The 13,504-nt window shown below is 40.7% G+C and overlaps 1 protein-coding gene across 1 annotated transcript in view; it reads left to right on the forward strand.

Moving 5' to 3' along the window:
- LOC117805000 (protein piccolo-like) overlaps positions 1 to 13,504 on the forward strand; it is a 72,906-nt gene that overhangs the window by 36,076 nt on the left and 23,326 nt on the right. The window contains 9 exon segments of the mRNA XM_034673514.1: positions 107 to 2,177; positions 3,792 to 3,839; positions 4,477 to 4,559; positions 4,815 to 4,890; positions 6,862 to 6,987; positions 10,385 to 10,493; positions 10,702 to 10,766; positions 13,175 to 13,278; positions 13,281 to 13,355. Of these exon segments, the coding sequence (XP_034529405.1) occupies positions 107 to 2,177; positions 3,792 to 3,839; positions 4,477 to 4,559; positions 4,815 to 4,890; positions 6,862 to 6,987; positions 10,385 to 10,493; positions 10,702 to 10,766; positions 13,175 to 13,278; positions 13,281 to 13,355 (2,757 nt within the window).

Below are 13,504 nucleotides of genomic sequence, written 5' to 3' on the forward strand. Positions count from 1 at the left end.
AACGAACTGTAAAGCCTAAATATACATTTGGCCTATACATTTTGGGTTCAAGAAAACTGTTTGAATTCTTATTAAATTAATGATTTTTAACTTGCTTTTACCACAGGGGAAAGGGTCAGGAAGCACACCAACAGGAACTCAAAAGAAGGTGAAGAGGACTCTACCCAATCCACCATCAGAGGATGAGTCAACCACCAGTGGCCAAACAGCCTACCCCACTGGTTCTGCCCGCCGAAGAATGTGCCGCAATTCCAACATGGCACGTGCCAAGATCCTACAAGACATTGATCGTGAGCTAGATCTGGTGGAGCGGGAGTCTTCTAAGCTCCGCAAAAGACAAGCAGAGTTAGATGAGGAGGAGAAAGAGATTGATGCCAAGCTTAGGTACTTGGAGATGGGTATAAATCGTAGAAAAGATGCCCTCCTGAAGGAGCGAGAGAAGAGGGAAAGGGCCTACTTACAGAGTGTTGCAGAGGACAGAGACTACATGTCAGACAGTGAGGTTAGTAATATCCGAGAGACTAGAAGTGGGCTTGGAGATGGTGAAGATGAAGATATTGAAGAACATAGTCTTGAACGTCCTAGGACAGCACCTCAGTCTGAACTCGATGATTTTGTCCCACCTCAAACCAAGCATGAATACGGAAAATACTCCCAGTACCAATACTCTCAAACCCAATACCAGCAGTCTCTCTACCAGACTCCCCAGTCGTACCAATCTCATTCTCTCTATTCCTCTGTCCCTTCACTCACAAGCGCCCAGCAGCAGAGTTACCACCAGATGCTCCTGTTGCAGCAGAAGGCTGCTAGACAAGCAGCTCTCCTGTCAGAGCTGGATGCAACTAAGTATGAAGTCATTAGTCGCCAGCCTGATCCCACATCATCAGCCTATCTGGGAGTCAAGTATGACAAATATGGCAACCACCTTGATCTCAGAGCCTTGGATGTTGGAAGTATGGCTCGTAGCCCCATGTCGGCTGTTTCTGATTCCTACTACACGGATGTCGATCACCATACACCTCGGAGTTACATGTTGCTGGAAGATGCTGCAGAGCTGGCTAAGGGCTCTACAGGTCTTTCTTCATCGTATAGTCTGGCTGAGAGGGAACTAGCCAAGGCAGAGAAGCTGCTGCGCCGGAGTGCCGCAGATCTGGGGTCTACTGACTATCTGGGATCCACCTCAAGACTCCATACTTATGGAAAGACCCCCGATGAAGAGGATACAATGGAGGAGCCTTATGAATTGAAACTTCTGAAGCAGCAGCTAAAGCAGGAGTTTAGGAGAAGCACAGGTGGGACTGAAAACTTGGAACAACTGACAGGTCTGTCCCAGCACTACTATACCCCTAGCTCTGGCATCTCAAGTTACTCCCAAAGACACTATCCAAAGACAGACAAGTACAGCATCAGCCGTCTTACTTTAGAGAAGCAGGCAGCTAAACAACTTCCAGCTTCAATGTTGTACCAAAAACATAAAGCTCCATTGGTAGATCCGAAGATCTCTTCAAAGTATTCTTCTATGCCAGACAACAGAGGTTTGGATACAGACTATACAAGCTATCTTGGGTCTACAAGTGCATCCACAAGATCCAGCCGGCTCATGCAGGATGAGATTACCTTTGGCCTCCGTAAGAATATTGCAGAGCAACAAAAATATCTGGGGTCTACCTTGGGTGCCAATTTGGCTGGGTCACTAAATTTGGGTCAGAGTTTGGGGTTAGACTCCGCCTATCCTAGTGGTAGTCGCTCAAGACCTTCATCAAGACCCACATCTTGCTATGGTCTGGACCTATCCATCAAAAGAGACCCTTCCAGCTCTTCCCTTCGGCTTAAAGGGGATGGTGAAGCATCTGCAGATGGAACAAGCTATCAAACCCCATCTGGTCGCACCAAACCAACAAGCCTTCCCATTGTCCAAAGTGGGCGTGGCAGATTACCAATAGTGGCCCAGAACTCAGAAGAAGAGAGTCCATTGAGCCCTGTTGGGCAACCTATGGGCATGGCCCGTGCATCTGCAGGTCCTCTGCCGCCAATCTCAGCTGATTCAAGGGACCAGTTTGGTTCCTGCCTGTCCTTGCAGGATTCCCAGCAACAGCAACATATCATGGAAGAGCCAACCAGGGGTAGGGGTTATGTGCTTCTGGATGACCTTCAGGGCACCATGTCAGATAGTGAAGGTAAAAAACAGACTTGGCACATTTCCTCTCTTTTCCTACTTTCAGTTTCAACCTCAAGGGTGTCTGGTCATGGATTTTCTTGCTTGGATCCTGTGTGTTTTTTGAATGTCTGCATGTATCTGTTGTCACTTCATGGTCTTATTTTAACCTTCGTGAATGTATCTCATTTGTTTCTTGGTGACAGTAAATGTAATAAATTAGTTGAGATAGAGTGCATGCATACCTTTTATGCATTTTAATCTTCGCTCACAAGGTGTGCTTGAATATATATGTATGCATGCTTCCTATTTCTTTTTCTGTTTCTGTCTGCACTCCAAGTCTTGTATAACATTCGACTATATTAGTTCCCTGCATGATATCGTGCTGTCTAACTCCCCCATTACAGCCAGTATGTAGGAAGTTTCCCCACATAAATAGCAAATGCTTATTTGTGGCAGTCTGCTTTTTATTTAGGGCATGTTGTCTTTTGACTTCTCCTCCCTTCAAGATTTTTATAGTCCGTCAGATCCTGCCTCTTAAGCATTCAAGGCTTGGTCCCATGTAGTAGGATAATCCCTTTGAATTTAGCTCTGATTTAGAACATTGAATGACACACTGTAAAAGTGCCTCATCCACTTGCAAAATTCTTGTTCAATACTATTTCTATGTGTAGTATTGTCACATTATTTGAATTCTACAGTTGTAGATGTGTAATGTGGATAGTGGATAATCATATATTTAAGTGTATACATATTTTTGTGGTTATACTTATTACAGTACGATTTAAATCAAAATGAAACTAATAGAAAAAAGCATGTAGGCAGACCTTGATTGTACATTTCAAAATACATGATATTTGGTGAAGACAATCATTGTGTTAAATAAATATAAAACTTGAACTTGCATGTCTTGTCATGAATACTTGCTTGTATGTTTTGTGCTGCATGTGTGACTTTATGTTGCATGTCATATATTCATGTCTATTAATTCTTCTGCACAGTGTCTTTATACTGCTATACTAATGTCCTAGAGCTATACTGCCTTGATTTATTCGACATGAACACACTATCAGTAGAGCACACTTTTTGCTGAGCATTTATCAGGATTTCACTTATTATTTTTTGCACTCTTCTTTTACTGAAAGCATACTAAAGAGCTGTCATCAACGATGACAATGCTTTTGTAATTTGTTCTTAACAGTGTCTAATCGCTGCATGAAAAATAGATTTTTTTAAGCAAGTTTAAAAAATCTGACAGAATCTCGGTTGAGTGCAATTAACTCTATTGAAGCTTTTGGATGTGTTTTGATTGGTAACAGCCAGTTGCCATTAATTCAATTTGCAGCAATATATCTTGAGTTTATTCTTTTTAAGTCATAACCAAAGTTTAATATTGTTTAAATCCAGGTGTTTCAGTTGAATGCTTTCTTTAAGTAATCAGTTTAATCCAGGCAGGGAACAGTGTTTCATGAATAGAGACGGCAAAATGACACTTTTACTTAGCTCACGTTTCAATAGAGGTATCATTGTTGATCTTTGTGCTTTAAACCTGTGACGATCCCTGCATAAATACTCGATGAAAAATGTATATGGAACCGATCATTTTGAAATGTAAATCCATGTGCCTTGATTCTAGCTCTAAGTGATTCCCTGATGGCTCTGAACAGAGACGATGCAACCAATGGTAGAGTATTAGTTCAGTTCTCTAGCTATCCATAAGCTAACATATTAACCTGCACCACTAGTGAAATTGACATCACCATAAAACATGAAAGCAAAATGTTGGGGCAATTTGAGATTTGCATAAAAATTCCAACTATAATCCCATGAATTTCCAATCACCTCATACTTAAAAAATGGTTAATGATATTGCATTTTGTTGTGTAAGTTTAAAAAGAAACACATTCAATTTTCTCACAATTTCATTTAAAGACTAGTGTGAAATACACATACCCAACATTTACATTCATATAGATTAAAGCGCTACTGGTTTACCCCCTGCTTCTATGAATAGTGTACTATTTTTATTTTTATTAACCCTCAAACTGCATTTTTATGTTACGCAATACATGTGAAAACATGCTGCTTGGCATCCTCTCTGATTTCACTACAAATTGAAGCATTTAATAATTCTCTTGGCGCTTGCTTTTCTCATATTCTAGTCCCTATTACTTACAAGTATAGGCTTTTTCTTGAATATAGTTTTTATTTACGATAACCTGCATCATATGAACTGAAAGAACCCCACTCCTTTATGGTAAGAGGAAAGGGTCCAGGTTCCCGTACTGGTTCTGAAGTAGTACCTGTTTTTGTCCTTAAAGCCTACCACCTTCGACGAGAAGAGACAGATTGGTTTGACAAACCTAGAGACGGACGGTCAGAGAACGGACACGAGAAGAGACAGGTGAAACATGAAAGAAATCAACACACACATACACGGTACTGTAAATGCAGACACTAGCAAACTACTCACCATGCAGTAATGAAATGCATGCACCCACTGTCAATCACCTGGACATTTATGTGGTATGTATGCCCACATGTTAACGCAGTACACTTAAATCTCTCATATATGTCCTTGTTGCAAAGAATCCATGCTTAACCTTTTCCCATTTACCTTGAACATACATGACATCTCACCATTGTGTATGGGCCACAGGGAAAAGGCCCATATTACCCCTTCCCTCACCTCAGGGTCAAACTGCAGCGGGATCTCAAAGACCGCAGTGTCTCAGGTAAGTTCCACAGTTTAATGCAGCTTTTCCATTCAACAACATCAGCAGCATGCTGTAGGGGAGGAAATTATATGCTTTGAAAGAGGCATGTATTAAAAGCTAATGTGTTATTGACTGTGATGCATGCATTAGATTTATCGACCTCGTTGCTTACTGACTGCATCTAATATGCACTGTTTACAGCTTAGACATTGTTTTCCTTTAATGGACTGTAAAAAAAATCTTACAATAGATTCAAATTAATTTAAAAAGGAAGAAGGAAGTAAGTACAACTAAATTGTACACATAAATACTCATCAGAATGTCTCATTGGGTTAACAGAGCATGACTTTTCTGCTTCATGCATGTTATTTACTTTATATTCATGCCAGATCTCAAGAAACTCGCAAGTCACTTCCCGTGCCTTTACGTTCCATCACACCATTCCTCCAGGCTCAAAGCAGGCAGACATTTCATTTCCTGGCTCCCGCCTTTTGATTTGGCTCTTCTCCACGCTCATCAGTCATCGCCATGCTCAAAATGGCGTATCCCTCACACTCAGGATGATCTTATGTAATTAACAAACAGCCCACAAAGGAAGCCTTTTGTTGATTAGGACCTAGTTCTGAGCCTAATCTTTCTGCCTCAGTCATTTTGTTCTCTCATTTGTAACCATTGTCATGTATTAGAGTGGGGGTTGTGGTCAGGGTGAAGTCCTTTTATGTGTGACCAATAGATTTATATATGAAATGTGGATTATCAGTTAACAAGTTTGCATGTATGATGTTGTCTTATAATCTTGTAATAACAAAGGCAGAGCGCGGTAGCTGAAGAAACACTGAAATTCAGCTTTTAAGCTGGACAGTAAACTCAGGAACAGAAAATGATTACTCATGTCTGTTTAGACAAAGTACCTCCTTAAAGCTGGGGTTGGTAGTCAGATTTTGATACACTTTTTGTTATACTGGTTAAAATGATCTTTATGGCAATCAATACATAATGTGTTCTTAAAAAAAAAGAGTGAAAAAAAGCAGCTATCTACAGCCGGAGTAAACCTGGGACAACACCAACTAATCGCTGCCATCAGGAGACAAAATATGAAACCAATCAAATCCCGTCCTGCCGTTCTGCCCGCCTCCTGCGCGTACATTTCATGTTTGTTTGTGTTTTTAACTTTCACCACTTTTACACGGAGTCCTGAGGAAATGCTACATTCAAAATTCATGCTAGTTTTCCATGACTACCAACCCTGGCTTTAAATGCCATAAAACCATCAAACAATTACCTTTCAACAAACATGTTACTGTCCATAGACAAAGGAGTTTGACACAAGCTAGAATTGTCATGCTAATGCCTCTCTGTCTGCTGTTCATATGAATTTAAACCAATATGTATACAGTTGAAAAATTATGTTAGGAAGCTTTAAACTTAATAAGTTTCACCGGGGCTGAAACAAAGTCACAATATGGCTGCTCTATTAAGCTAGCTACCTTTAGCGGAGCATGATTCTTACATCAAAGATTTATCTATTTCTTCATTTGGATATGACAAATTACAAAATAACCAAGATACTGGTTCAACATAGTGTATATATTTTTTTTAATAAAGGTTGCGGGTAGAGAAGAATCTGCAATTTAATACCTTTGAAGCTTAGGTTTGCTAACTTTAACTTGATGAATCTCTCCTGCTTTAGCCTCAGTGGGACATATTTATTGGCTAAGTGTCGCACAGAAATAATTTAATTTTGGAATGATTATTATCCTATAAAAAATTCTAAATGTGGTTCCAAACATTTAAATAATCTTTGAGCCAATTTTTGTCAAGTATCAAGTAACTGCAGTTGTACTGCCATATTTTTTTCCTTTCTGTTCACCTTTTCCGTGTCTGTGAATTTACCTCAGGGTTAAATTTCCAAGAGTTGATTAATAATGAATGAGACAGTAAAGTTATACATAAAGCCACTCACTGGTCTTTGTTTGTGGTCCCAAACAGGAAATGGTCTGGGTATCCGCGTAGTTGGAGGGAAAGAGGTCCCTGGGAGTAATGGAGACATTGGAGCATATGTTGCTAAAGTCTTGCCTGGTGGAGCTGCAGAACAAACCGGAAAGATTCTTGAAGGTAAGGTCATTGAAATACTATTTTTTGAAAAACAATAACATCAACAACATGTTGAGAAGGAAAACATATTTGAAAAGACAACCTGAGGAATGTGTCATAAAAATGCTTTGCAAGGTTTTGGTGGAATTTCGCTGTACTTGCTAACAAAACCGTCTTTTACTCACAAAGCCTGCCGATAAGCATGTTTTATGTTTATGTGTTTATGTTTATTTATTTGCACAAGAGAGCAAAGGTAGGGGCACTGGTGGCCTAGCGGTCTAAGGGCCCCACATACAGAGGCTACAGTCGCCGGTTCGATTCTCGCCCGGTCGACCATTTCCTGCATGTCTTTCCCCCACTTTCTACTCCCCACATTTCCTGTTTCTCTTCAGCTGTCCTATCAAATAAAGGCAAAAAGGCTAAAAAATATAACTTAAAAAGAAAAAGAGCAAAGATAAATAATATACTGTGAGGAAGAGGCAGAAAACTCAGAAGCTTATTTGAAGCCTCCACCCAAATAATGTTCTAATATCCCAATAATAATTAAAAAATATTAAATTGACACACAAAGACAATGGTTGATACTAAAATTAAATAACATTAGAATATACAAAATTAACAATTAATATAAATACAGTTATTACATCAACAGAATTCAAAAGTACAAAATATGAATATGATGTGTATGGATACCTGTCTATGAGTATGTGGTTGAGCATGATGAGTATAATTAAGTAAGATAAACATAATTTCGCCACATTGGAATAAATATTCCAGAATTTGCTGCCCCCTTATCTGTTTCTTGTATTCTTCAATTCATTAGTTGTGTATTTACACAAGACATATTCACATTAACATGAAGCTGTCTGTAGATTAATTTAATTTCTCTGGACCAAACAGAGCTAGCTGTTTCAGTGCCAACGGTCAGGGCGCTGAGCTAACGGGCTGCTGATTGTAGCTTCCTTTTTCCTGCAGACATTAAAGTGTCATCATTTGTTTCATCTGATACATGGCAAAAAAATGAAAAGGAGCTTGTTGTCAAAAAATACATTCTATTTTATTATTTCTACATTTTTAAAATATTGTAATGGTTGTGTTAAAGCTGCTGTTGGTAGTCACATAGTAAACATCTGTTCAGAGAGAGGGACTTCGAATGTCAACACTATCCCTCCCAACCAGATTTCCTCTGAGCCCCCCAACACAGATCGGCTTGTGCAGTCATGATAGTGCCGGACTCATAAGCAATTGGAGGGGCCGCCCCTTAACCAATCAGGACAGAGGATTGGAGGTTAGCTATGATTGGTCCGTCATAACGGGAACAAGGGAAATAATAACATTGCTTGATACAAAGGCATTGGAAAACACAGAGATTTCACAATAGTCTCAAATTACTCCACTTACTGATGAGTACCGATGGGCATTATGACCTTTTCTCAAAACCCAGCAGAAAAGAAGTAACGTTTTTTACACCATTCCTACCAACAGCAGCTTTAAATGTTCTTGTCAAGCATTTACAGCCATGTTTCACCTACTGTAGCCTGTACCAGAATTAGCTAGTTCTTTCACCACAACACCAAGCTTACATTTTGCACTAACCTTAGGATATATGACCTCTGGTTTCACTCTTACACACCTCTCACTGACACAAGCTCAGGATAAATTGCTGCGTGGTGTATTAACAGGAACACATTTCATGAGGTGTTATTGATTTCACATGGGGGAGTCTGGGAACAGTTAACCCTCTCACCCCTCCCTGTCCATCTGTCTGCTCATGGTCCCTTTTAATCTCTGTGTTGAGCCACATTGAGGGTGTCCGGCATTTGGTACAGCCGTGGCCCTGAGACCCTTTTGAAGCTGATGATGGTGAAACAAGGAGAGAAATACTGATCAGTTTAGATCTGTGCAGTGTGTTATCCATCTGTCCGTGCTGAGAGATGTGTGTCGGGGGAGCGTTGGCGATTCTTTCAGTACTCTCTGTTCTCGCTGGTGTCTCCTTGTATTTTCTTTTTTCATCCTTTTACACTGCTGCCAGTTGTGTGATTTCCCTTTTCCTCTCCCAAGAAGCATTCAAGTGAAAATTAGCCCAACCATTTAAAATAAAAACAAATATGTGAAACAGTTTTGGGAAAATTGCAGGTTATATTTTGAGTACTTATTTACTACTACTTATTTGTCCAAAGCCATTAGAGCTAACAGAATGTTATTTTGATACCAGAATCATTATATTGTATCAAGAAGCAGGAGGATACTACAGAGGCCCTGAAGACCCCTAAAGCTGATCACTTTGATTTTCTGTGGACAAGTTCTGTGAGCACTTTTTCCAGACATTTAGGATCAGTGCAATTATTTTTTAACAAATGCTACTTTGCTTTTAGCTAATCCCTCTAGTATCCCCATGTCAGTTTCAGGCACTTTCAAGCCCCACTGAGATAAGTCTGTGTTCTAGGCTGGAGCTGCTGATGATTGCTAAAGTCATCGTGTCAAAATGCATCTCTGGTGTTGTTAGTCCGGAGGAAAACACACCCATGATAACACCCATAACTCCGTCATCAACACTTAACAGAACGGCAGAGTGGTGCTCCGGTCTTTGCACTGGGAACACAGTGTCTTAGCCTCTGTGGTGTGAATATGAACGGATGTTGTCAGATTCAACAGGCTTGGCGTCACAAATCGACAAGTCTGCTCAACGTTTTTTCTTTTGATTGTGCTCAAAATTCAACATTCTTATAAATCGTTCAGTGTGAAACATGGGATGAATAACACCAGCATGAAAATACAGTAGCTTCCCTTTCGCCCGCACATGCAGCACGAGAGCATCGTCGCAAACAGAGGACCCTCCTGATGAGCTGTTTCCATCGGTGTAAGTCTTGCCAGTGTGCAGGGTGTCTTCTGGAGATTGCAGTGTTGTTGTTTTTTTTGCAGTGCTGTGTCGGAGCTTTTAATGCATCATTCAACATCAACACAAGCTTTTCTTTTTGCTTTGAGATGTTCTATTCGATCTTTTATTCTTCCTGATTCTTGTTCAAAACGTCCTCCAAATAATAGACGTGTGGGAGAAACAACACGACACTATTTGTGAGTTAATATCAGCCCAGTTCTGTGCCGGATTTCTTAACAAGCAGCTTTGTCACACAGCTGTTGTTGAGGCTGTCACAAACGTTCATGTCGCTAGTTTTGGCTTTTGGTCTGATTCTCTTTGAGTGCGGGAATCAGAACGTGTTTTTCCAGAGTTTGGGTCAAAATGAATTCCCTTAAATCCCTTAAATCAGAGCAACTCACTTTCATTTGGTTTGTGGTTTGATGTGAGATGCCTGTGCTCTCTTTTTGGAAAAAAAAAAATTGCATTACAAGACACTTTGTACCTTAATTTTGATCATTTTCCTTGGTTGTGCTTGTTTACAAATCTGTCTCTGTGTAGGAATGCAAGTCCTGGAGTGGAACGGTGTTCTTCTGACGGGGAAAACCTACGAAGAAGTGCAAGGACTTGTCGGACAGCCGTGTAATGAAGCAGAAGTGTGTGTCAGACTGTGAGTATAACCTTTTCTCTTTCTCTCTCTCTTCTGTTCTACTATTAGAATGCTGTTATCATCCCTGCGATTTCTCTTATTTTATCCCTCAACACTCTCAAATGTATCCTCCTAATCACATCAATGCTATTCAACTTTTCTGTGCCTCATCATCACACGACTTTCCATCTATTTTCCTCCTTTGACACGTTGTCTTCCTCTCTTTCAGTGATCTCAACATGCTGGCTGAGTCTGACGGCACAGAGCACCTGGATTTCCAAGAGCACAGCAAAGGTAAGCGACATTATTCAATGACTCCAACGCCTGTCCTCACTTCCCCGCCACCGTCTCTTCTCTGCCGTCACATTTTCCAAATTAACTCTCCTCCTCATACTTTCTTGCAATTATTTTTTTTGCTATCTAATATCGCTTTCATCTACAATTCTCTTTTTTCTCTCGGCCCCGCCTGTGTATCACTGGTGGCCTATTTTCCCCTTTCTATCTGAAAAACACTGGGAACATTCGATTGTTCTCCAAAGAGGCACTGCTCTTTAAAGCCTTGGTATAAGTGCTCCATAGTACAAGGTTCTTTGTATGTGTGCATACATTTATTGAGTGGATGCTTTTGTTCAATGATGCTCTTCAGAATATGAATCGCAAAGTGTCTATACAAAGACAGATGGAGATTTGAATCACGTACATGATGAATTTATTTTGGTTGGTTGTTGGATTGTAGGGCTTACAACAAGGACAAAAGGCCAAACTTTGATAGCAACAGACAAAACCATAGCAAGTATATCCATACAAGTGGCTAACAGCTAAGTGATCAAACAATGTAAATGTATATAAGTAAGGGATAATGTATGGTGAGCAGGTAGTTATGGGTAATAGAATCCTGACAGGGTGAGACAAGAAAAGTGTGAGTCTTGTCCACCCTGAAGGGATTCTGTTTCTAATAATACCTGCTAACCATATATTATCTCACTCATTACCCGGCTGCTGACCTAAAATACAAACACCTTGGCAAAAACCTTGATTAAAAAATATTTTTATTGATCCAAAATGATTTATGTATACAGTCTTTAAAGAATAGTCCCAGCAATTCTGCGGCAGTTAGAGTTCCATGGTGATGGATTCTTATCTCCCTGTTGCAGTCGATTTAACATTAACCTGTGGCAAATGTCACAACTTTGAACCCTGCTGCAATCATCACCACTGCTCATGGTTTAAGTTTCTTTTTTAGTGATCAGTAACTTAAAGTTGCTTTCACCTGCTCCGCTGCCGTTACTAGTATTGCTGGACAGGGTCCAATACGAAAATGTCCATAGCCTGCCGATTAATGATGCTAGCTGAAACTAGCGTTTTAGCCACATTGTTTTGATGCTAACGGACTCTAGCAGTTTAACCTTGCTTTACCATCTATGGTGTCAACAAGCAGAAGCAAAATGTGCCAGAACTCCTTTCCGCGGTTTGATTTGACGTGATGTTTGATCAGTTTGCCTCTAGCATTGTGCACGTTAAGGCATTTTTCAACCAGAGGAACTTTACCCTGGAACTTAATGCGTTTTCGACCGGTGGACCCAGGGTCTAAATTTAGTTCAGGGGTAGATAATCTCCAACCTAAAAAGCCCCTGCTATAGGGCAGTACTTTTCAAAGGTCCCGGGGCTTTTGGGTGGCAGGGCCTGCAATGCTGAACTTGTCTGATTGGTAGATTACCTGCAGTGTTCTTATTCCGCCCGCCGTCCACGATAACATCACACACATCTGTGATTCACTGGATTTCTCTTTCTTTACTTTGTTCTATCAGTTATGTATCTGTGTGTACTTTTTAAAAATAAGAAGCTGTGATTCCCTTGATTTAGCAGCTTGTAACAGTACTCTTTTCTCAGCCCACCGTGAATACATCTCTCTCTGTGTTACGGTTTTCAATGTGACCCTGTAAACTGTAGACCTTCAGCTGAACGTAACAGTGTTTGTGGAGTTTACACAACTATTGAAAACAGCTATTTATTAAGATTCAAAATATCTTCATCAGATATTGATGATTGTCTAAAGACGTTTATGAGGGACGCATCCAACTGAAAGTCAGCAGCTAACAGGGTTGCGGTTTAAACCAAAACACCAGCCGATCTCTGCCACGGCTTGTTGAGTTAAAAGGATTTTAAAGTCGTGTTGAAACGTCTTTTCTACTCGCGCTTCTCACCTGTCAAGTGTTGATTCAGTGAATGCATCTGTTATGAAATATAGCACGACCTAAAACAGTGCAAGCTGAGTCTCTTCATGCTAACAGGCTAACTCTTGTGTTGCTCATAATGATACCTGCCTGTCCGCCTGCTTCTATGGTGTCATCTGTAATGAATACCATCCGTCTTTATTTTACTGCCCTCTAATGGTCAGGTGGTGTAGTGCATTTACCTTTTTTTCCCCTCCATTAGCCACTGGCCTGATTTGCACAATCTACCCGCGGGCGAAACACAGATAACCATGCGGGGCACAGAACCTTTTAGTTCAGGGTAAAGTAGTTCTAGGGGCTAAAAGACCCCGAAACTCTTGCTCAAAATGCACCTTTAGTGAAAGTTAATAACTGTTGTCAATGGGTATTGACCAATCAGAATCAAGCATCTCACACAACTGGAAGATTAGTAAGAAAGCTGGGTAATATAAAGGAAGTAATGACCGTGTTGTGACTCTTCTGCCGTAGGTGACAGACCTCCCAGGTCTCCAGGTGTTGACCCCAAGCAGCTGGCGGCTGAGCTGCAGAAAGTGTCTCAGCAGCAGGCCCCTCATCCACCTCCTCCGGCCTCCCCCCTTCCACCTCAGCCACCTCCAGCCCCGGACAGCCAGGATCGCCCTCTGTCAGCAAGAAACGCCACAGCAGCAAGGCAAGTTTAGAGGTTGTTACTTCTCAGCTTGTAGTCATTTGTAAAAACTGAGTAGAAGGCACATCCCTGAAGTGTATTATCAATATGAGCTGCATTGTAGAAATAGTCTCTGGAGACTTGTTGAAAGTTAAAGCCCATTTTTGCAGTTT

This window comes from Notolabrus celidotus, chromosome 21, assembly GCF_009762535.1.
Source record: "Notolabrus celidotus isolate fNotCel1 chromosome 21, fNotCel1.pri, whole genome shotgun sequence".
NCBI classification, from domain to species: Eukaryota; Metazoa; Chordata; class Actinopteri; order Labriformes; family Labridae; genus Notolabrus; species Notolabrus celidotus.